The 23,261-nt window shown below is 37.0% G+C and overlaps 1 protein-coding gene across 1 annotated transcript; it reads left to right on the forward strand.

Annotated features, from left to right (window-relative positions):
* The first annotated feature begins 8,188 nt into the window (after window positions 1–8,188).
* LOC138875420 (uncharacterized) lies at window positions 8,189–9,043 on the forward strand. The gene is made up of 2 exons (XM_070154247.1): window positions 8,189–8,562; window positions 8,710–9,043. Exons 1-2 carry the CDS (start codon window positions 8,189–8,191, stop codon window positions 9,041–9,043), a joined length of 708 nt encoding a protein of 235 aa, XP_070010348.1.
* Window positions 9,044–23,261: the final 14,218 nt, after the last annotated feature.

A 23,261-nucleotide genomic window follows, 5' to 3' on the forward strand; every position in this document is an offset into this window, starting at 1 on the left:
CGCAAGGGCGTAAAGGAGTTTTTCCATTTAAAAGACAATCGGAACGGAATTTAATTATTAATTATTTAGAGTCGCCACTTGGGAGATTAATGGTGTCCCAAGTAACCGGTTTAATCCCGAACCGAGGAAAATACAGACTCTGTACTACAGTCCGCGAACTAGAAATTCGGATAAGGAATTATGTTAACCCGGGAGAAGGTATTAGGCATTCCCGGGTTCCGTGGTTCTAGCACGGTCGCTTAACTGTTGTAAATGGCTAAGTATCTGATTTTAATACATGTTATGACTTATGTGCTTTTTAACTTTGAAACCGCTTTTAATAACCCAATTATTATACAACCAGTTATTTTAATTACACGTTGTGAATCATGTCACGGGAACTGTACCCACGATCCACAACATGTTTATTTTACTAACAAGATTAAATCGTGGCCGGGTCACATAAATGTACCGTTGAATTTTTAGAAATTAGGCGTCACGACCACGTCACGGTAACCGTACCCGTAGCCATGATAATTATTTAATTAAACACACCTAAAGCAAACTACGCATTTGAATTATTTTCCTAAACTACTTTATTGAAAAAGTTCCATCTATAACAATCCCAAATCAATTGTAAATCCTAACTTATTCAGCTTCTAAAAAATCTAATTAACTAAAAGCCTATTCACGTCCTCCATGATAATCATTTTTTAAAACTAGGTTCTTTCGAATTATTTGCACAAAAAAACAATCAAATTTATCTCAATTTCACAAAGTTATTATTACTAGCTATATCCCTCCTTTGTACCGTATTTTAGTTGCAGCAAACACTAAATTTGATAGTGATTTACTTACGAGGCAGCAGAGAAACAAAATATCAATAACTCCAAATGGATCAACGTTACATTCTATATCACGTAGTACCAAAAATAAAGATTAAGGAAAGAAATGGACCTCGAAGTACTTTTCAATAGCAGAATTTCCCGAAATAAAACAAACTTTATAGTTGATTAAACCAAAAAATCTGGCGACGGGGCAGCGAACATCAATATATGTGGAACAAGAGCCACGAACCAGTCCAAGAGCGAACTCCGGACCTCAACCAAGCAATGAGAAATTTCACGTTGAAACCAAACACCTACTTCATTTTGATTTCTTCTTAGAGATGACTACACTAAACAAAACTTTTTTCTTTGGAAATTTTTCTTTGGATCTGAAAACTAAGAACTAAAACCAGCGGTGAAACTCTTCTTCGGTGTTGTTTTGGGGAACTAGATCAACAAAAGTAGAGGATGAGAATAAGAAGAAAGAGATAGAAAAGTATTTTCTTTTTGAAATTTTTTGCCTTATGCTTTTATATTGATAAAAACTAAGAACAACTCAAGAAGTTTTTAAAAGTTACTTCTCTTCCCCTAGCTTCTGGAATTGTTTTCCATGTCTGTTCCCCACTATGCCGTGTCTTGTAGGTCTTGTGTCCCAGATGAAGGAAAACGACGGATCGCCTCTTTTTTTTTACCTCCCCCTCTTAGTGTTAAGCCTTGTTTCATATATATAGGTCTAGGTTAGTGGTAGGGTTTTAGGTTAAGGGGTATGGGCCTAGAAATTATGGGCTTGACAATTGTGGGCTAGGTCCAAAATTAAGCCTAAAGCTGGGTTGCTCGACCCATTTGTTAATTATTCCTACTATTCAAATAATTATTAAAATAAAATTAACCATTAAAACAAATCTATTTTTGGTATTTTCAAAATATCATACTAAAATAAAAATACGATACTATTGTTGCATATATTTTTTAAGATTTTTTTTATTATTTTATTAAAAATGACTACAAAACATTAATGAACCTATTTTTGTGATTTTGTTTTCTTGTAATAAAATAGAGTAAAAGAGTCAAAATTACTTAAAATATCTATATTATGCCTAAATTAAATATTTTACGCTAATATATAAAAGATCTTGGGGAGGGTCAAAAATCACATGTCTACACCATTCACCCCCAAGCCGAAATATGTCATTTATTTCAGAATTCGGCCGCAATTTGAGGTTTAGATCTCAATTTTATAAAATTCCTAAATTCTACCAATAATCCCCAATTTCTACTCAATAATCTTAGATTTGATAGTGAAATTCATGAAATAGTAATGGAAATTGAATGAAAATAAGTTAAAGTTACTAACCTATGAAGTTGGGAAGAAATTATTCTCAAAAGATCACCTATAAGGATTCTAGGTCACAAAAATGGTGTAAAATGAGCTAAGTTCCAGAATCCCCAACTTTTGCCTAGCTGCAGATATCGTAATTGTGAACTTTTATTCGCAATTGCGACGTTCGAAAAAGCGAATCACTTATCGCAAAAGCGACAGCGCATGAGCCTCCCAGATGTCTCATATGCGACCAACCCTTCGCATTTGCGAAGGTCTAACCCCTCCCAAAAGCGAACAAAGCTTTGGATTTGCGAAGCTGCTCCTAAGTCCCCAGTATCGCAAATGCGACACAAATATTGCAAATGAGAATATCCTCCAGTTCGCAAAAGTGATAAAGTCTTTGCTAAAGCGAAGTTACCAGCCCCTTCCTAGTCATCGCAGATGCGAGCCTGCAGGTCCTCGCAAAGGCGAAATCTGTAGTTCAGCAACATCAACATTTTCCTCAGCTATCCAAAATCATTTGTAGTGCAACGAAACTCACCCGAACCCCTCGGGCTCTAATCCGTTTGACATCTATATAAGTGTCATAACATCACACGAACTTGCTCGTAAGCTCAAATCATCAAATTAACGTCACAAATCAAGAATCAAATACACAAACTCAAGAATTTTCAAAGTTTAAACTCAAATATTCACCTTTTCACATAAAAGGCCAAAATGGTCTCGGTTCACCCTGAGACCCCAACCAAATATGCCTGCAAGTCTAAATTCATCATATGAACCTACCAAAATCGTCAAAACACCGATCCGAAGTCGTTTATCAAAAAAAATTACCGTTGCAAATCTAGCAACTTTTAAAGTTAAAAATCACATTTTCTTCAAAAATTTACATTTAAACTTGCCGGAAGTCGACACAGACCATGCATGCAAGTCATTCGAAACACAAAAAGGAAATCTAATATTCAAAATGACTTATCAGGTCGTCACATGAAAAACTCTTTGTTGAACGTTACTCACTTGAAATATCTTGTGCTTGAATCTAGGTGTAACGACCTGGCCGGTTGTTTCATGTGCTACCATTCCGTTTTCCTTATTTCTACTTCTTATTGTCTTGTTCAATATTATTATGTGTTATCGGGTTGGTTGGCTCGGGTTCAGAAAGGTTTTGGTAAGGTTTGAGACACTTAGTCTCTTTTGAGTAAGCTTAAGTTGGAAAAATCAACCGGATATTGACTTATGCGAAAAAGGGCTCAGATGTGAACTCTAATGGTTTGGATAGCTTTGGGAGATGATTTGGGACTTAGAAGTGTGATCGGAACATGTTTTATAGGTCCGTAGTAGGTTTAGGCTTGAATTGGCAAAATTGGAATTTTGGCGTTTTCCGGTTGATAGGTGAGATTTTGATATAGGGGTGAGAATGGAATTCCGAGAGTTGCAGTAGGTCCGTTGTGTCATTTGGGATGTGTGTGCAACATTTCGGGTTATTCGGACGTGGTTTGATAAAAAACGGAATTCGGTAGATTTTTGGAACCTTAGGCTTGAATCCGATGTATTTTGGTTGATTCGATGCTGTTTGAGGTGTTTTGAAGATTGGTATAAGTTTGGATAGTGGTATATGACTTGTTTGTTCTTTTGGTTGAGGTCCCGGGGGCCTCGGGGTGATTTCGAATGGTTGACGGAAAGTTAGGAATTGGGAATTTGCAGCTGAAGCTGAGTTTTCTGTCATAATCGCACCTGCGGATAGGGGACCGCAGGTGCGGGCTCGTAGAAGCGCCCAGTGGGTCACAGATGCGGAAATGGCCATGGGAGCTGGAATCGCAGAAGTGGTTGTTTGTGCGCACCCACGGTATCGTAGGTGCGGGTGTTCGAGGTGCGGTATTGGACTTTTAAGTGAAAACTGGAGATGCGGTGGGTTAAACCGCAAAAGCGGGACCGCAGATGTAGAGTAGGGACCGTAGGTGCGAAAATCCTGGGTCAGAAAGTATATATTTCATCCTTCGCAAATTTCAGCCTTTCTTCACTATTTTTAAATCGATTTTGGAGCTTTTGGGGGGATTTTGAAAAGGGAATCCAAGGGAACTTCATTAAAGTAAGATTTTTAAACATAAAACTCGTTCCTATGGTGTTATTTCATTGATTAGGCTGGAAATTTATGGAAATTGGTGGGTAAATATTGAAGAAACAAGGGCTTGAGATTGGAGACCTTTGATTAAGGATTTGAGGGGTCATTTGTGGTCGGATTTTTGTTAATTTCGGGATTGGTATTGTAATTTGATTTCCTTCGAGTGGGCTTTGTTCCCTTAAGCATATTTTGATGGTTATGTACTGATTTTGGTTAGATTTGGAGCATCCGAGGCCGATACGAGAGGTAAAGGCATCGCAGTCTAGAGTTTGGACTGTATAGAGGTAAGTAATGATTGTAAATGTTGTCCTGAGGGTATGAAACCCCGAATTACACATCGTTGTGCTACTTTGAGGTGACATAACACTAGATAACGAGCGTGGGGTCGTGCACCATTGGGGATCGTGACTTAGTCCGTCCCGTATGATTGTTTAACTGCGTATTTGATTGAAAACTGTTTGCTATCATCATGTTTTAGGCTGAATGCCATATTTGGGCCCCGTGCCAACTGTTTTGGACCCTTAGGGGATTTTTTACTACTATTCCTTACTGTTTTGACTTCGTATTTGTACTTAGTCATGTTATATTATATTGTTTTCGTATTTGTACTTGTTTTTGTACCTAGGGCTTGTGTTGTAAGGATACTATTTGATCAGGCTGCACGCCGTAGCAGTATTATACTTATTCATGATTATGAGGCCGAGGGCCTGAGTTGTTACGCCACGAGGTGGCTTGATATGAGGCTGAGAGCCTGTTTGATTATGACACGAGATGGCTTGTTATTGCGCTTGGGCCGTAATGGGCCCCTCCCGGAGTCTGTACACCTCTAGTGAACACAGGTACCCAGTGTGAGATGTGATATAGCCCGAGGGGCTGATGTTGTTCCATGTTATTGCCCGAGGGGCTGATACGAGTGATTGTGAGATAGCCCAAGGGGCTAATTCTGTTGGTATTTTGCCCGAGGGGCTGATTTATGTATCTATCATTTCTCCCTATTTTTGTTCACTCATTTGAACTATTAAAAGATGTTTTAAAGAGGTTTTCACTAAACTAAGGTGTTTTACGAGCTTCCACTATTTTATTGCATTGTATTGGTTTTATACTGCCTCTATGTAGAATTTTGCTGTGTTTTACGTGTTTTCTTATCGCTCAGCTGCCTTTACTTTTATTACTTACTGAGTTGGCGTACTCACACTACTTCCTACACATTGTGTGCAGATTCAGGAGTCTTGGGTCACACTAGCGAGGGTTGATTGCTTCTAGCAGGCTGTTCAGAGTTCACTAGGTAGCTACTCGGCATTCGCAACCCAGTGCTTCTCCCTCCTATCTTTACTTTCCTTTGTATTAGCTCTATAATAGACTGTGTAGTCCTTTTTCGTACTCTTAGACGGATGTTTAGATGTTCATAACTGGTGACACCCCGATATCGGGCTGTGTTTGTTTCTGCAATTGTTCTATTTCATTTTTATTTTGGGATTTATAGCATATTAATGACTTAAATTGAATTATTATAACTGTTAAATTGATATCGGGGGTTTGTATCGGCTAGACTTATTTCACGATAGGTGCCACCACGACCGGGTCCAAATTTAGGGTCGTGATACTAGGATTTGATTGTTTACTGTTTTCGTGAAAATATAAAGAAAATTCTCTTACCTAATGCAACTATATATATATATATATATATATATATATATATATATATATATATATATATATATATATATATATATATATATATCGATCTGAGCTTACAAGATCATAAAATCACCCAGCTCCACAGGCCTGGCGGCACCAGGATAAAGCCTGATGATACCTTGGCGTTACCTTGGCGTCACCAGCTTAAAGCCATCCCTGGCATGGCTTTTGCCTTGCAAAGCCTGCCTAAAGCTAGCCCCAGCCTGGCTTTTGCCTTGCAAAGCCTGCCTAAAGCCAACTTCAAGATAGGTGTAGCCAAGCTCTTTTACATGATAATATTGATGAGACCACATGATTTATACTTTGATAGAATCAGTACACTGCTTATGGAGATCATATTGTAGCAACTCTAATGATTGGGAGACTATGTTGGCTTCAATTTTGTGGTGGAGATGTTTGGAATTCATTTTAGCCTATGGACTTCATACCTGGCGCCTGGTGAGAGCTTGATAGGTGTTGCTTGGTATTTGTCACTGGAAATTGCATTCACATATAGTGACAGGAGAAGAAAGCATTCAGCGGACAATGTTGTAATAGCTAGTTCATTAGACTTTATATTTTCTATCTTTTTAGTAGCTAGTAGCTCCATGCAACTTCTATTTTGGTTTGGAAATCTTGTAAGCTTTAGACCCATTTTGGAATTTTATTTATACATTAGCCACTAGGCAGCCTGCCTAGTGGTATATTTGCTATTAAAAAAAAGTAATTAACTGTAAGAGAAAAAATCACAAGAGATGATGATATATAAGATCACAAGTTATAGGGATATTGAAGACTCAAATTATAAGAATAGGTCCTTCAAATTCATCATCTATGCTGCTCGTAAGAGATATATTTGACTTTATTTCAATAATATCTTAAACCTAACAAATATTCACATTGCTACAACTTGAATAGTTATACTCAAAAAAGTTTGCTAAATGTATTAGCTAACATATGTAGTCGTTATGCTATTATAAGCTAGAATTAATTTACTCCAATTCTTGTAAAATAGTCTAAATTTCGGATGGTACTTGAGTTGATTAATGACAGTGGCTAAACTGCTTCACTTTTCTATTTCTTTAGGAGTGAAATTGGCCTAATCAGATTGTTGGCCCGAGTAAATGTGAAGTTTGAAGACAGACAAAAGAACTCAGACTTGGACCAGGTCCATCTTGTTAAGCATAGTCATGATCAACCCAAACATGTGAGATGCACGTGAAGGAGATAAATCTAACTTATTAGAAGTAATATCTCCTGATCATGATCGAAAAGGTTGCATATTGGATAAGGAGAAAGACTCCTTATCAAAGAGAATACGGTTTAGGAAAAGGATAGAGTTAGAGTATGAGCTCAACTAGAACTCTTCCACCATGGAAGAGTAGCATCTGTATCCTAGTAAATCTCTAATTGCTAACTCCTTAAATATCAGTGTTGTTCTCTTTTACAGGTAATGCACATAAGCAGAAGTTAAACATGAATTGAGAGAAAAATAACAAGGCAATTTTGCAAGCAGTTTATGTGTGATTCAAGCGTGCAATCCTGAAGCTACGTGAACCATATAAAAGAACAAGTACCTTTCAGCTTTTATAGAAGCAATTGTATTAGGTACTTAGAGGTTTCAAGTTAGAGTTAACTTGAAGTTGTCGCAACAGTTGAGGTTGTGTGCCACAACGGGATTAGAATTAATCCTAGGTTTACAAAAGAGTTTTTGTAAATGCAGTTTTTGGCTCAGTGATTTTAGTGGAGAGTTTGGGAACTAGTGGAAGGTAGGTCGTGGTTTTTTTACCTTTTGAGCCAGGTGTTTTCCACGTAAAAATCTCTGTGTTTTTATTTTCTGAACTTATTATTCCACAACAGTAGTAGTTGGAACAGATAGAAGAACCAGATCCTTCTATAATCAAGTTAAGCAAAAATTGGGTACCACACAAATAAACCCCCCCCCCCTCTTGTGTGGTATTGAAGTATAAAACATCAATTGGTATCGGAGCGGGTTATCCTTGAAGAGGTTAACACCTTAGAAATAGATCAAGATGAGTACACCACCTGGAAACTGGGAAGGGCAATCACTGCTAGGCCTCCACTCTTTAATGTCCACTACTATTCCTGGTAGAAGACCAGGATGAGAGATCACATCATAGGAGAAGACTATAAACTTTGGGACATAGTTACTGATGGTCCCCTGGCTACTACAAGGAAGAATTCTGAAGGAGTGGACGTGCCAAAGACAAGAGCTGACTGTACTGCTGAAGATTTGAAGAAATGGGAAAAAATGCCAAGGCCAAGAAATGGCTTTGGTGTGGACTAGGTCCAGATGAGTACAGTAGGATTCAAAGTTGTACCACTGCTAAAGAGATCTGGGACACTCTACAAGTGGCCCATGAAGGAACTCCTCAAGTAAAGAGATCAAGAGGAAAACTGTTATATTCTCAATATGAGAATTTCACCATGAAGGAAGGAGAAACCATACAAGAGATGTACAAAAGGTTCACAACACTAACAAATGAACTTAAGTCTCTTGGAATAATTATCCTTGAAGAAGGCAAGGTTGAGAAAATCTTGACAAGGGTCTTGCCAGTAAATTGGGAAAGCAAGATCATGGCTATTCAGGAATCAAAGAACATTGCTACTCTCAAGTTGGATGAGTTGATTGGAAATCTCACTGCCTATGAACTGAGAAGGCAAACCATGAAGATGGATGCACCTAAGAAGGAAAGAAGCCTGGCTCTCAGAATAGCTGAAGGTGTAGACTTAGAGGATGATGAAATGGCTATGATCACAAGGGATTTCAAGAAGTACCTAATGAGAGGAAAGGGTTCTTCAAGAGGTGCAACCTTCAACAAACCAAGGGCTCTTGAAAGACAGACCAATGAAGACTGCTACAAATGTGGTAAGACTGACCACATGATCAAGAATTGTCCTCAGTGGGAAATTGAATGGAAGAAGGAAAGGGTTGAACGAAGAAACGGGAAGAAAGAACAAGTTCAACCCAAAAGGAACAAAGGATCAACAAAGGCTATGGTTGCTGCTTGGGGAGAAACCTCAGATGAGGATTCAGAAGATGAAGCTGGAGATGAACAACCACTTATGGCCATTGGAGAATCAGACGATGAATAAGAGGTGAGTGTTATTCATCTCAAAGACAAGATTAAATTTTTGTATTAAGAAAGGCTATCTGAATTATTGCTAGACTTCATTGATGAGTCTGAGGTCATTAACAATGAGAAGGAACAGCTGTCTAGGGAATGTGTGATCCTAAAAGCCAAGTGCAAAAATCTGGAATTTAGGGCTAGTGAAAGTGATAGTAAAATTACTGAGTTGAAGAAACAAGTTCTTAAACTTGACACTAGTGTCTTAGAACTTAGGTCTGAAAATTTAAAACTAAAATTAGGAACAGGTAAGAAGAAAATTGATCACACACATCTCACCTTAGAAGAAAATCTAGAAAAAATGAAGGATGAGTTGTACAAGAAAGATGAGCAGATAAGAGTCCTGAAAGAAGATCTAGGCAAGGTGTAGCATGAACTAGATAGAACTTGCAAATGGAATAAGTCCTCTGATGCACTATCCTGGCTACAAGAGCACCACAGTAGCAGCAAGAAAGGACTTGGCTATGGGACCCCAGCACCTAAGTGGGATCCCAAAAGCAAGTACATCACACTTCCTGAAAACAAAATTTGCACACACTATGGCAAGACTGGTCATTACAAAAGTGAATGTAATGCAAAAGAAAAGGCCAGTCAAAAGAACAAAACCTTTGTTCAAGAGAAAAATAGGCTGCCAGGATGGGCCAAAAGGAATTTAATTCACCCTTTTTCCTATAGAAAGGGACCCATACTAGTTTGGGTTCCTAAGACTAACCCCTGATTTCGTTTTGTAGGTCCAAGTGAAGGGAAGTAGCCAAATATGGTACATGAAAAGTGGTTGCTCAAAGCATATGACTAGAAGTAAGAACCAGTTCCTTTCACTTGAGGACCTAAAAGGCGGTAATGTCTCCTTTGAAAATGGGAAGCAAGGTGAGATCATTGGGATTGGAAAGGTAGGTAAGACAGACTCACATTCCATTGATAATGTCTACTTGATAGATGGCTTGAAATATAGCCTAATCAGTGTATCACAACTGTGTGACAGAGGTAACCTGTTAGCATTCACCTTTACCAAATGTTTTGTGATTAATCTTACTACTGTCAAGATTGTTTTGCAGGGAAAAAGAGTTAATAATATTTACATTGTAGATTTGTCCACTCTTTCAGAAAATGAACTCACTTGCTTGAGTGTGTTGGACAATGATCCCCTCTTGTGGCACAAAAGACTTGGTCATGCAAGTCTAAATCAACTCAATAAATTAGTCTCCAAGGATCTGGTGATAGGGTTACCTAACATCAAGTTCAAGAAAAACAAAGTTTGTGAGGCCTGTTCAAGGGGGAAGTAGGTAAGATCATCTTTTAAAAGCAAAAAATAGTAAGCACGACCAGGACAATGGAACTGGTTCATATGGATCTCTGTGGTCCAATGAGAACATAGAGCAAAGGTGGTAAGAAATGTGTGATGGTACTTGTTGATGATTACTCTAGGTTTACTTGGGTATTATTTTTAACATCTATGGATGAAGCATTTGACATGTTTACTGCCTTTGTTAGAAAAACTCAAAAACAACTAGGTAATCAACTAAATTAGGTTTGATCATGGAACTGAATTTGAAAATGCTAAGTTTGCTGAATTTTGCGATGAGCATGGTATAGATCATAATTTATCTGCACCTAGGACTCCTCAACAAAATGGAGTAGTTGAAAGAAAGAATAGGACTCTTGAAGATATGGATAGGACTATGCTTCTTTCTAGTAAACTGGCCTATAGCTTCTGGGCAAAGGCTGTAAATATTGCGTGTTACATCATTAATAGGTGCATGACTAGACCTCTTGTAGAGAAGACTCCCTATGAGTTACTTAAAGGGAGAAAACCAAATATATCCCATCTTAGGGCATTTGGATGCAAGTGCTTTATGCACAATAATGGAAAGGACTCCCTAGATAAGTTTGATCCCAGAAGTGATGAGGGAGTATTCTTGGGATATTCTTCACATAGAAAAGCTTATAAAGTGTACAACAAAAGAACTTTGTGTATAGAAGAAAGTGTACATGTAGTTTTTTGATGAAACTAACATTCTTTCTGAGAGATAGGAACATGAAAATGAAGTTATTGGGCTGGTAAAAGAATTGAGTGAAGTGACAGCTCAAGCTGAAGATGTACCAAAAGAAGGAACAGGTAATGGAACAGGTTCTTCCATCTAGGGCAACCTGACAGGGAGAACTGAACAAAGAAGAACTAAAACCAATCCCCTAATGGAACTTGTCCATGAGCCTGTTCCTCAGCAACAGAACATGGGAGAAACATCAAATAGAAACCAGTTGGTTGTGAAACCTTACAAGTATCATAGTTCTCATCCCATTGAGAACATAATTATTGATCCAACCTCTGGAGTTAAAACTAGATCACAATTAAAGAATTTGTGTGCTTTTGATGCTTTCTTATCTCTTATTGAACCTAAAAAATTTGTTGAGGCTTTGCAGGATGTAGATTGGGTAAATGCAATGCAAGATGAACTCAATCAGTTTGAAAGAAGTCAAGTTTGGCATCTAGTTCCAAGACCCAAGGACAGATCAGTAATTGGCACTAAATGGGTCTTCAAAAACAAGCTTGATGAAGATGGAACTGTTACAAAGAACAAGGCAAGGTTGGTGGTTCAAGGTTACAGCCAGGAGGAAGGCATAGACTATGATAAGATCTTTTCTCCAGTTGCAAGATTGGAAGCAATAAGACTCCTGATAGCCTTTGCAGCACACATGGAATTTACTCTTCATCATATGGATGTCAAAAGTGTCTTCCTAAATGCCTACCTAAAGGAAGAAGTGTTTGTCAAACAACCTCAAGAGTTTGAGAGCAAGGAGTGTCCGGAACATGTGTACAAATTAGACAAGGCTCTCTATGGACTCAAGCAGGCTCCTAGAGCATGGTATGAATGACTGTCCAAATTCCTGCTTGAACATGGCTACAAGAGAGGTAAAATTGACAGTACTCTATTCTTGAAGGAAAAAGGTAAGGATCTTCTTGTAGTACAAATATATGTTGATGACATAATATTTGGGGCAACCACTGACAAACTGAGTAAGGAATTTGTCAAATTAATGGGGAGTGTGTTTGAAATAAGTATGATGGGTGAGCTTAACTTTTTCTTAGGCTTACAGATCAAACAAAACCCAAATAGAACCATGATCCATTAGGAGAAATATGCAGAAGAGTTGATTAAGAAGTTTAAAATGGACGAATCAAAAGAAATAGACACACCCATTGCAATAGCTACTAAATTAGACATAGATGAATTTATCAGAAGTTGTATAGGGGTATGATTGGTCCACTTTTGTATCTTACTGCTAGCAGACCCAACATAGTCTTCAGTGTAGGGCTTTGTGCTCGTTTTCAAGCAAATCCTAAGGAATCTCACTTGACTGATGTCAAGAGGATACTGAGATATTTGAAAGGCACTACTGATCTTTGCCTTTGGTACCCTAAAGGTAGTAACTTTAATCTGGTGGGATATGTTGATGCTGACTATGCAGGTTTCCTGGTGGATAGGAAGAGCACCTCAGGTATGGCACACTTCCTAGGGTCATGTATGGTATAATGGGCCACTAAAAAGCAGAATTCAATGGCATTATCCACTGCTGAGGCTGAGTATGTTGTTGTTGACTATTGTTGTGCTCAACTGTTGTGGATCAAACAGTAGCTGATAAATTTTGGCATTGAAGTTGGTTGCATCCCTATCTTTTATGATAACACTAGTGCTATTAGTATGACCAAGAACCCAGTTCATCGTAAGAGGATTAAGCACATAGATGTTAGGCATCACTTCTTAAGGGACAACTATGAGAAAGGATTGATTACCATATAATTTTGTGCTACTGATAAATAAATTGCTGACATCTTTACTAAAGCATTGAGTAGAGAAAGCTTTGAAAGGAATAGGTTAGAATTAGCGATGATTAAGATCACCTAATGGGACCAGCTCAGAATGCACAATGAAAAAAAATGAAAACAATGAAAAACAAATTTGGCTAGGAAATATGGAACTTGTGTAAATACCTAGATTAATTTTTACTCTGTTTCATACTATAAATAATATACTCCTAGGACATGTGTTGATATGACTCATTAATCTCTAACAAAATTTTCTCTATTACGGTAATTTGAGGCATGATCAAGAGAATTCTAAATGAAGAACCTGGTTCATTAGTATTGCTCATCTGAAAAACAAGGTATATTTTCTATACTCTGTACAATTAGAAATATAAATATTTAAATCATGGGCAGAGTCTTACCTATGTTCAAAAACATCAGAAAATCTTATCCGTTTATTTTTTTGAGCTAGTTCCGTCTCCACTAGAGTTCTCACCACATAAAATACCTAGAATCAAGGAAGCTTAACCGTTAATTCAACCTGAAATTTCAGGTTGATTAGACCTCTAATTGACTGCTAAAAGCTACCATTAGTCATTAAATAGTTCTCTTTATTTAAATACCCATCATCACCCCTGCCACCCTCTCTATTCCAAACCGTTAAAAATCTATTTCACTCTCAATTGTTCTCTCTTCCAAAATCCTAACTCAAAACTCTCTCAAGAAATCAGTTACAATGTTGAACCCTCAAGATAATCTAGGCACTCCTCCACCACCCTCCCCTTCTGGTTCCTCCACACCACCTCCACCCAGCACAACCCCTCAACCTAGGAGAAGGCGAGTAAAAATGCTTGCTCGGAAAACGGTGGCAACTGGTGCTCTTTCAAAGAAATTGAAAGAGAAATTAAAGTCAAGCCAAGCCCAAAATTCTGAGAACACAGACGATTCGTTCAAATCTGCGAGTGAGGGGGAAGGAACTGAGTCTTCTAATAACAATGGAGGTTCATACCCCTAAGCCCAAAAAGACCAAGACCTCTTCCAAGAAGTCTTCATCTGTGTCTATGGCTGTTGAACCTTCATTGGCCAAGAGGACAAGGTCTGCAGTGAAAAATAAACAAGTTAGAGTTTCTGAAGATGAGGAATGGAGTGGTGAAGATGAGAGTGAGTCTGATGGTGAACAAGATAAGCTGGCCAAGTTTGGCAAAAGAAAAATTTTGAAGGGAAGATTGCTGAAATACTTGGTGGAACCAGGAATGGTTCGTTTGGTTGATGCCCTAGCTGTTCAGGGCTGGAAGGACATGGTCCTTCAGATGGATGGAAGGCTAGCTAGGAATGAAATCATTGACTTCATGGCCAATGCAGAGGTCAAAGATGGAAGATTAACCAGCCAAGTAAAAGGAGTTCAAGTGACCTTTGATGCAGAGAAGTTGGGAGAGATTCTTGACATCCCTGCTGAGGGATATGATGACTACACTAGGCAAAGATGGCCAAGTCTGGATTCCCTTCCTCCTGTTCTTGAAATTACTAGGCGATTCTGTGATGTTGAAGAAGTGAATGAGGCCAAGTTTGTGCACAAGAATGAAATGAAGCCACAACACAAAGTCCTCTTTGAGTTTGTCAACAAGTGCCTACTGCCCAGGCAGGAAAGAAGGCACATTGCTAACTCTATAGACTTAGTTCTGATGGAGTTTCTTGAAAGTGGAAGGCAAATCAACTGTCCTGCATTCATCATCAAGCTACTGGACAGGGTTATCAATGGCTCCAAGGCCCATGCCACCCCCTATGGATTTATTCTGACTTCTGTTCTGGATCGGTGCAAGGTGCCTCTGAAGAAGTGGGAAATGGCCACAAGCAAGGACTACTTTGGCATTAATACTCTGATTGCTTGTGACTATATAGTCAATGCCATTCCAAATGAACCTGGTTCATCCAAGAAGACATCTATCACAGTAAAGTCAGGGTTCTAGTTCAGGAAGGTGAGGCCAAGGATGCTGATATAGCTAGGCTGAAGGCTCGCTTAGTAGAGGTTGAATTTGAGAGGGATGCTCTCAGAACTGAGCTTACCAAGGAAAAGGAGAAGAATGATGGGATTCTTCACAATATGTTGAATCTTCTCCAAGCCCAAAACTAACCCTCTAGCTCCCCCAAGCCTTAGGAATTCTAGCCTTTATCTCTTGAACCTATCTAGTACCATTAGTGACCTAGATTAGGGATTTTTCTTTCTTTTTGCTTATGTTTTGAATATTTTTGCTTTCTATTTGTGGATTGTGGTAGCAACATATCTTCTATCAATGATATCTACTGTTTTTACTCTTGTTAACTATTACTATTTCCTTGATAGTTTAAATATATTCGCCTGATTACTGATGATTAATCCAGTTGATGAATAAGATGAGTTCTTACAGGGCCTAAGTGAGTAAAAAGCACAGAGTTTATCATCATCAAAAAGAGGGAATTTGTTGGCCCAAGTAAATGTGAAGTGTTGAAGACTGACAAAAGAACTCAGACATGGACCAGGTCCATTTTGTGAAGCACAGTCGTGATCAACCCAAACATGTAAAATGCACGTGAAGGAGATAAATTTAACTTATCAGAAGTAATATCTCCTGATCATGATCGAAAAGGTTGCATATTGGATAAGGAGAAAGACTCATTATACAAAGAGAACACGGTTTAGGAAAAGGATAGAGTTAGAGTATGAGCTCAACTAGAACTCTTCCACCATGGAAGAGTAGCATCTATATCCTAATAAATCTCTAATTGCTAACTCCTTAAATATCAGTGTTATTCTCTTTTACAGGTAATGCACATAAGCAGAAGTTAAACGTGAATTGAGAGCAAAATAGCAAGGCGATTTTGCAAGCAATTTATGTGTGTTTCAAGCGTGCAATCCTGAAGCTACTTGAACCTGATAAAAGAACCAGTTTCAAGTGTCTATCTTTTGCTCTAGTTCAATTGTAGTAGGTGATTTTATAATGTACCTTTCAGCTTTTATAGAAGCAATTGTATTAGGTACTTAGAGGTTTCAAGTTAGAGTTAACTTGAAGTTGTCGCAACAGTTGAGGTTGTGTGCCACAACGGGATTAGAGTTAATCCTAGGTTTACATAAGAGTTTTTGTAAACGCAGTTTTTGGCTCAGTGATTTTAGTGGAGAGTTTGGGAAAATCCTACTGGAAGGTAGGTCGTGGTTTTTTCACCTTTTGAGCCAGGTGTTTTTCACGTAAAAATCTTTGTGTTTTTTATTTTCTGTACTTATTATTCCGCAACAGTAGTAGTTGGAACACATAGAAGAACCAGGTCCTTCTATAATCAAGTTAAGCAAAAATTGGGTACCACACAAATACCCCCCCCCCCCCTCTTGTATGGTATTGAAGTATAAAACATCACAGATTTCAGGAGAAAGGAAAAGGATTGAGAATTAAGTAGGGATGATTATCGGACGATTCACCGTATTTAGGCTTAATTGTTCGATTTAAATATATTAAATCACTAATCGAACCGATAAGGTATTGATTGATTCGATATCAGTCTAGTGGTTATCATCAGTTATGATGGATTTATCAGTTAAATTAATAATCATTCATAAATGAATTTAAACTTGTCCAATCAATACAAGCGCTAACGCCAAACAGAAGAAGAAATACATGAACACTAACAAACTCCTAGTTAAAATTAATGATGCGCCGTGGAATTGGTGAATCAAATGTTTGAACAAACTCTTGAGCGAAATGCTTGTCAAAGGAATTGGAGAGTGTTGGAGACTGAAGCTGCCAAGTAGGAATGAGAATAAGGAGATATGGTTTCTAAAGAAGATTTTATGAATGTAATCTAATGGAGTATTTTTTTAATGGGTTAACCGCTAAATCGATCGAAAAGGAAATTGAGCAAGTGTTAACTATAAAATTTTAAACTATTTCACAATCATTAATATGTTTTTCCGATATTAGTAAATCAATAAACCTATTATCCATTGGATTATTGGTTACGGTTACCGTCCTAAAGAAGTAAAGATACGATAAAATATTGCAGCTTACTAATTTAGGTACTATTCAACTTCTCAATTGCTTTAAAAGGATTCTAATATAGCGCATGTTATAAAATATCTGAATGATCACTAAAGATAGGCAGCAAAAAGCTAGAAATTATAAAGTACAAATAAAAGATGGAAGTTGTCAAGTGTTTTGAAGCATTGATGGCCTGGTCTTAACTCACTATCAATTCTTTAGCCCAAAAAAAAAAAAAAATCACTATCAATTACCAGCCAAGTCATTATAGTTTGACATCTTCCCAGCCTGCATTATTGTGTTGTTGGAGATGGACTAGGACTTTAGCAAGAGAGACATGTGGTTAGGTTTTATGTTTGGGTTAGCCATGTAGAATAGTGGAGAAAGGATTCTCATTAAGAGGAATTAAAATATAAAAAAGTAAACACATTAAAAAAATAAAAATTTAGTAATAGCACATATATATATATATATATATATTAAGAGGAATTAAAATATAAAAAAGTAAACACACGAAAAAAATAAAAATTTAGTAATAGCATATATATATATATATATATATTAAAAATTACCTATCAAAATAATGTAATTTTCAGCGATATGAAAGTACAAGAGGGGGTGAATTGTAGCCTTTTTAAATTTCTAGTCAACTACTTTTCGGACCTGGTCGACTTATGCGAAGACAGCCTGCACAGAACTATTAGTCCTTTCGATTTAAACAAGTATTAACCACAATAAATAGTAAAGGAACAGAATATAATATATGAGAGCGATAAGGTAAATGACGCCAGGAATTTTTATACTGGTTCGGAACCAATGTGGTATCCTAATCCAGTCCTCTTGGGTTGCAAGAGTGTTGTTTTTTAGAGCTCTTTGTAAATTGAATTGAGTACAGCCTTTGTGGTTTTCAACGATCACCACCAATATTGACAAGGTTGGTTTTCACTCGCTCACCAACAACGAACAAGAGTTGGTTTTTACTCGCTCGCCAACAACGACATTTTGATTTTCACTCGCTCACCAACAACGACCATTTGGTTTTCACTCGCCCACCAAAGAAACGAACAATGACACAACCTCTCGAACACACTGCCTCTCCAATATTTTTCTGGCTGTCTTCTCTCTTTTGTGTACACAGTTAATCTAAAAGTAAATTATAATGCTTGTTAAGAGTAGAATAAAGAACTTGTAGTTAGATAGACAATTGTATAGAAGGTTGCGTATATTTCTCTATGTGTAGAGCTCCTATTTGTAGCCTTTTCAACTTGTTTCGGTTACTGCATAACCCAAGAGAATTTTTTTTGTACTGTTGCATGATTGTCTTGAATCTTGGCATGTCTTCTTTTAGAATCCTTGATTGTTGGTGACATGTCTCCTAAAAATGAACTTGAATATTTTCTAATGTAGTAATGCCATATCACTACATCTTGTGTCAAAATATGCTTTTCTTTTGAAAGATGTCATTTACATTTCAAACTCCAATGCCCATAAAGTCTTTTTTTATATGAACTTGGACATTTTCATGTGTACTAGAGGAATTGACTTTCTTTCAATATAAGCATGATTCTCTTTCCTTTAAAGAATAGATACTGATGAGATTCTCTTTCTTTGCCTCCTCGTACTTCTTTCTTTTTCTGATAGATCTCAATAATAAATAATCTCTTTCCATAATATAGATTATACTATACCCATAATATATTTTTTTTTCATAAATGCCTTGTAATATCTCTTCCATATAATATCTTCCTTTCACAAAATAATACACCTTCTCCATGATTTTAGCAACTTTCCTTTCAAGATGTTGAAAAGCTTTTCATCCATAATTTCCATAGATTCTTCTTTGATATTATAGTAAGTCATTTAATATCTTAAATTTCACTTTTAAATATTATTCCTTCTATGACGCTTGGAGAATAAATCTCTGAAAATAATCTTCCTTGATAAATTCTCCACGTGATATTCTCTTTCCCATATTTATTTGCATCTTTACCAGCATTTTCTTTCCTATACAAAATAAGATTACCACAAGTAAATATACTTTGATTAATAATTATTTTGGTTTGTTATCATCAAAATTAATACGTGAAACCTTGAAGCTAGCAATCTCCCCCTTTTTTATGATGGCAAACCATTGAGTACAAAATAAGAAAATTTAATCAAACACTTAATTAAAGTACAGTAAAGATTACTTTCCTGAAATGTCGAACTTTCTCTTTCATGCATAGACGTCATGGCACGTAAAGGCTCCCCCTTACTCTAAGCGTTCCTTCGTCATGCTCCCCCTTCCTTTAAGCATCTTATCTATAAATTTGCAAGAAAAGTTTTGTACCATATATTTTCTCCTCCTTTTGTCATCAACAAAAGGGTGGAATAACTTGGATGCAATCACGTATATGTAACCAAGGTATGCATAAATACAGATAGCCTATTCACATATCGTATTAAAAGAATGGCTATAACATATAATCATCTAACGAGTTAAAACATATAGTAATAATTTCCTTTAAGAGACGTAAGCAGAAAGAAAAATCTAACAAAATTTTAATCTAGTTGGAAGTTGTTAATTCGACCAAAATATCCAAGGCATTAACCCAAAGCTAAAAAGAATTGAACTGTCATTGTAGGTAGACAAAAAAAATTCTAGACCACAGAAGAACATCATTTCACAGGATTAAAAGCTTAGCAGAGACTAAAAAAACTCACGGGATACTTGATTTTTCCAAAATATCATTTAGCATATAAGAAGGTGTAATCGCATATAGTCACTTGAAAAATGCTACATGATTTAAAAAGATTAAGAAACTTTTGATATCCTTAAATGTTAAACTTTCAAGAAAAATTTGAACAAAAACTTGAGACCCTTAGAAAGATTACAGCATATTAATGCATACAAGAGTCAAGAAATGGTAATATATTCATATCACCCAAAAAAAAAAGATATGAGATCATATCACCAAAGAGAAGGATATGGGATCATTCTCATGAAAGTCGCTTATCTTTTTCATGACATGAGAATATTAAAAATCTACATCCCATTTTTTTTATTTCAGTCCACTTTGTTGCCTACAAGGTTTGCATCTAAAAATATCCTACTAGATCAAAGAAATTAGTTTTTGCACACAATAATCCATAATATAGAATGTCAATCAAAAATCTTTTGCGGCACTACAATGAGATATTATGGGATTAGGTATACCAAAATCTTATTTCATAAAAAAAATACAATAGAGAGCCGGTCACACCAAGGTACTTTATTCGATCGTTAGACTTACTAATTTTCTCCTTGATTCGCCTTATTAGGAATGTGAAGAGGAAGGTTAATTATCCATCATACTTATTTTCAAACCGATCATCTTCTAGAGGCTTAAAAAGCTTGACATACTTTTGGTTAGTATTACCAAAAATATGCTCTTGTAAATGCATCTTTGGAAAGAATAATTAATCGTCAGATGATAAACATGAATTTGTTTCAAATGATAACTAGTTTTGATCGTAAGAATGTAGTTCAAAAAGTATTTAATTCCAGAAAGAGGCTAGAGAATAATGTTATGCAATTTTCAAATCATTTAAAAAATATTTCAACATCCACACAAAAATAGTTTACAAACTTTGTAATATGCATATGACAAATGATGTTCTAACAAAACTCTCTAGGAAGAAACAAACCTTCTTGTTGTGAAACCGTGGGCTACAAGTTTACACATAATTTTTACAACATTACCAATCTTATTAGGCTTTACATATCCATGATTGCGGCTCCTTTGCTTGGTACTCGATTTTCATACTTTTGATTCTTTCAGCTTTGCTCAACAAATCTTGCATTGCAAGAAGCCAACATTCATCGTTTAATGCTTCTTCATGGCTGTCTAGTTCAACTAGTATAGCATTTTACTGCAAGTTCTCCATCCTTATATACAATTTGCTTAGAAAAGTATTAGTATAAAGAAAAAACACGTATATTGAGATTTCTCTACAACTAATATTCTGAACTTTATAAAATCGAAAGTAGCAGTGAATAAGGAATATGTCAAGAGTATTTACACATAATTTTTACAACATTACCAATCTTATTAGGCTTTAGATATCCATGATTGCAGCTCCTTTGCTTGGTACTGGATTTTCATACTTTTGATTCTTTCAGCTTTGCTCAACAAATCTTGCATTGCAAAAAGCCAACATTCATCGTTTAATGCTTCTTCATGGCTGTCTAGTTCAACTAGTATAGCATTTTACTACAAGTTCTCCATCCTTATACACAATTTGCTTAGAAAAGTATTAGTGTAAAGAAAAAACATGTATATTGAGATTTCTCTACAACTAATATTCTGAACTTTATAATATCAAAAGTAGTAGTGAATAAGGAATATGTCAAGAGTATTACCAAGACATTTGCAACCAATGGAAATAAAATAACCAAAAATTAATTTTTCTTCCTTCCTGTGACGACCCGGCCAGTCATCTCATGAGTTACCGCTCCATTTCCCCCATTTCTGCTTCTTATTGCTTTGTCTATCGGTTCTATATGTGATCGGATTGGTTGGTTCGGGTTCGGAAAGGATTTGATAAGGTTTGAGACACTTAGTCTCTTTTGAGAAAGCTTAAGTTGGAAAAGTCAACCGGATATTGACTTATGTGTTAGAGGGCTCGGATGTGAATTTCGATGGTTCGGATAGCTTCGAGAGATAATTTTGGACTTAGGAGTGTGATCGGAGTATATTTTGGAGGTCTAGAGTAGATTTAGGCTTGAATTGGCGAAATTGGATTTTTGGCGTTTTCCTGTTGATAGGTGAGATTTTGATATAGGGGTCGGAATAAAATTCCGAGAGTTGCAGTAGTTCCGTTATGTCATTTGGGATGTGTGTGCAAAATTTCAAGTCATTCGGACGTGGTTTGGTTGGGTTTTTGATCAAAAGCAAAATTTAGAAGTTTTTGAAATTCTTAGGCTTGAATCCGATGTAATTTTGGTGTTTTAATGTAGTTTTGGGCATTCCGGAGATCGGAACAAGTTTGAATGAGGTTATGGGATATGTTGGCATGTTTGGTTGAGGTCCCGAGGGCCTCGGGTGATTTTCGGAGGATTGAACAGACCATTTCAAGTTTAAGAAAGTTGTAGATTTTGGTTTCAGCTGCTGCAGGCATTTTGTTCTTCGCGTTTGTGAAGGGTCAGGAAGGGAGGCATCAGATTTGGCCTTCGCGTTCACGAGGGGGTCCCGCATTCGCAAAGGGTTGGAAAGGGAAGTATCGCGTTCGCGAGATGCTTGACCGCGTTCGTGATGGTTGGTGAAGCTGAGGCATCGCGTTCGTGATGGTTGGTGAAGCTGAGGCATCGCGTTCGCGATGATGCCGTCGCGTTCACGTAGGAGAATTATTTGGTCATTAGAATTTTTGTGCTTTGCGAATGCAAGACCTTGACCATGTTCGCGAAGAAGGATTTCTGATCGCTGGGCAGAATGTTTAAAAGGCCATTTTCGCGAGTTTTGGCCTAAGTTCACCATTTTTTACTCGGTTTTGAAGCTTTTTGAGAGAGATTGAAAAGGGAATCAAGAAGAACTTGTTGGAGGTAAGAATTTTGGACTTAATACTCAATCCTATGGTGATTTCTACCTAACTAAATATGAAATTTGGGGAATTTGAAGCCTAAATTGGGAAGTTAGGGCTTGGAAACTTGAGACTTTAATCTAGGGATTTGAGGGGCCATTTGTGGTCGGATTTTGGTATTCTTAGTATGTATGAACTCGTGGGAGGATAAGGATTCCATTGATGTAATTTTTATCGAGTTTTAAGACGTGGCCCGGGGGTTGGGTTTTGCCAATTTCGGGATTTTTGGTATAATTTGATTATTTTCGCTTGGGCTTCGATCCTTTAGCGTATTCTGATGTTATGATTCTGATTTTGGGTAGATTTGGCGTGAGTTGAGGCCGAGGCGAGAGGCAAAGGCATCACAAAATATTATTTTCATCCGGTTAGAGGTAAGTAACCATTGTAAATCTGGAACTGAGGGTACAAACCCCGATATTTCGAATTGTTTTGATAAATGAGGTGATGCACATGCTAGGTAACGAGCATGTGGGCGTGCACCGGTAGGGATTGTGACTTGGTCCGTCCCGTAGCGACTATTAAGCCGCGTATTTGATTTGAAATCTTATAATATTCCATATTTTGGACATTTACACTGTATTATGGGTTGTATGCCATGGTTGGGGCCTTGTGCCGACCTGTTGAGACCCTTAGGGGCATTTTTACTGTTTTTCCTCATTCTATTTGTTTGAAGGCATATCCTCAGTCATGTTTTACCTGTTTATTGTTTAAAACTGGTTTTATCACTGTACTTCTTAAAATGTGAGATTCGGACTGAGTTCCCTGATTTCTACTGTTAT

The sequence above is a fragment of the Nicotiana sylvestris genome, chromosome 8 (assembly GCF_000393655.2).
Source record: "Nicotiana sylvestris chromosome 8, ASM39365v2, whole genome shotgun sequence".
NCBI classification, from domain to species: domain Eukaryota; kingdom Viridiplantae; phylum Streptophyta; class Magnoliopsida; order Solanales; family Solanaceae; genus Nicotiana; species Nicotiana sylvestris.

Excerpts from the sequence above, each read along its gene's own strand:
- LOC138875420 (XM_070154247.1), top strand. The coding sequence starts at position 8,189 with ATGGGAAAAAATGCCAAGGCCAAGAAATGGCTTTGGTGTGGACTAGGT. Across the intron at positions 8,563-8,709 it reads AAGAACATTGCTACTCTCAA|GGATTTCAAGAAGTACCTAA; the intron begins GTTGGATGAGTT and ends TATGATCACAAG.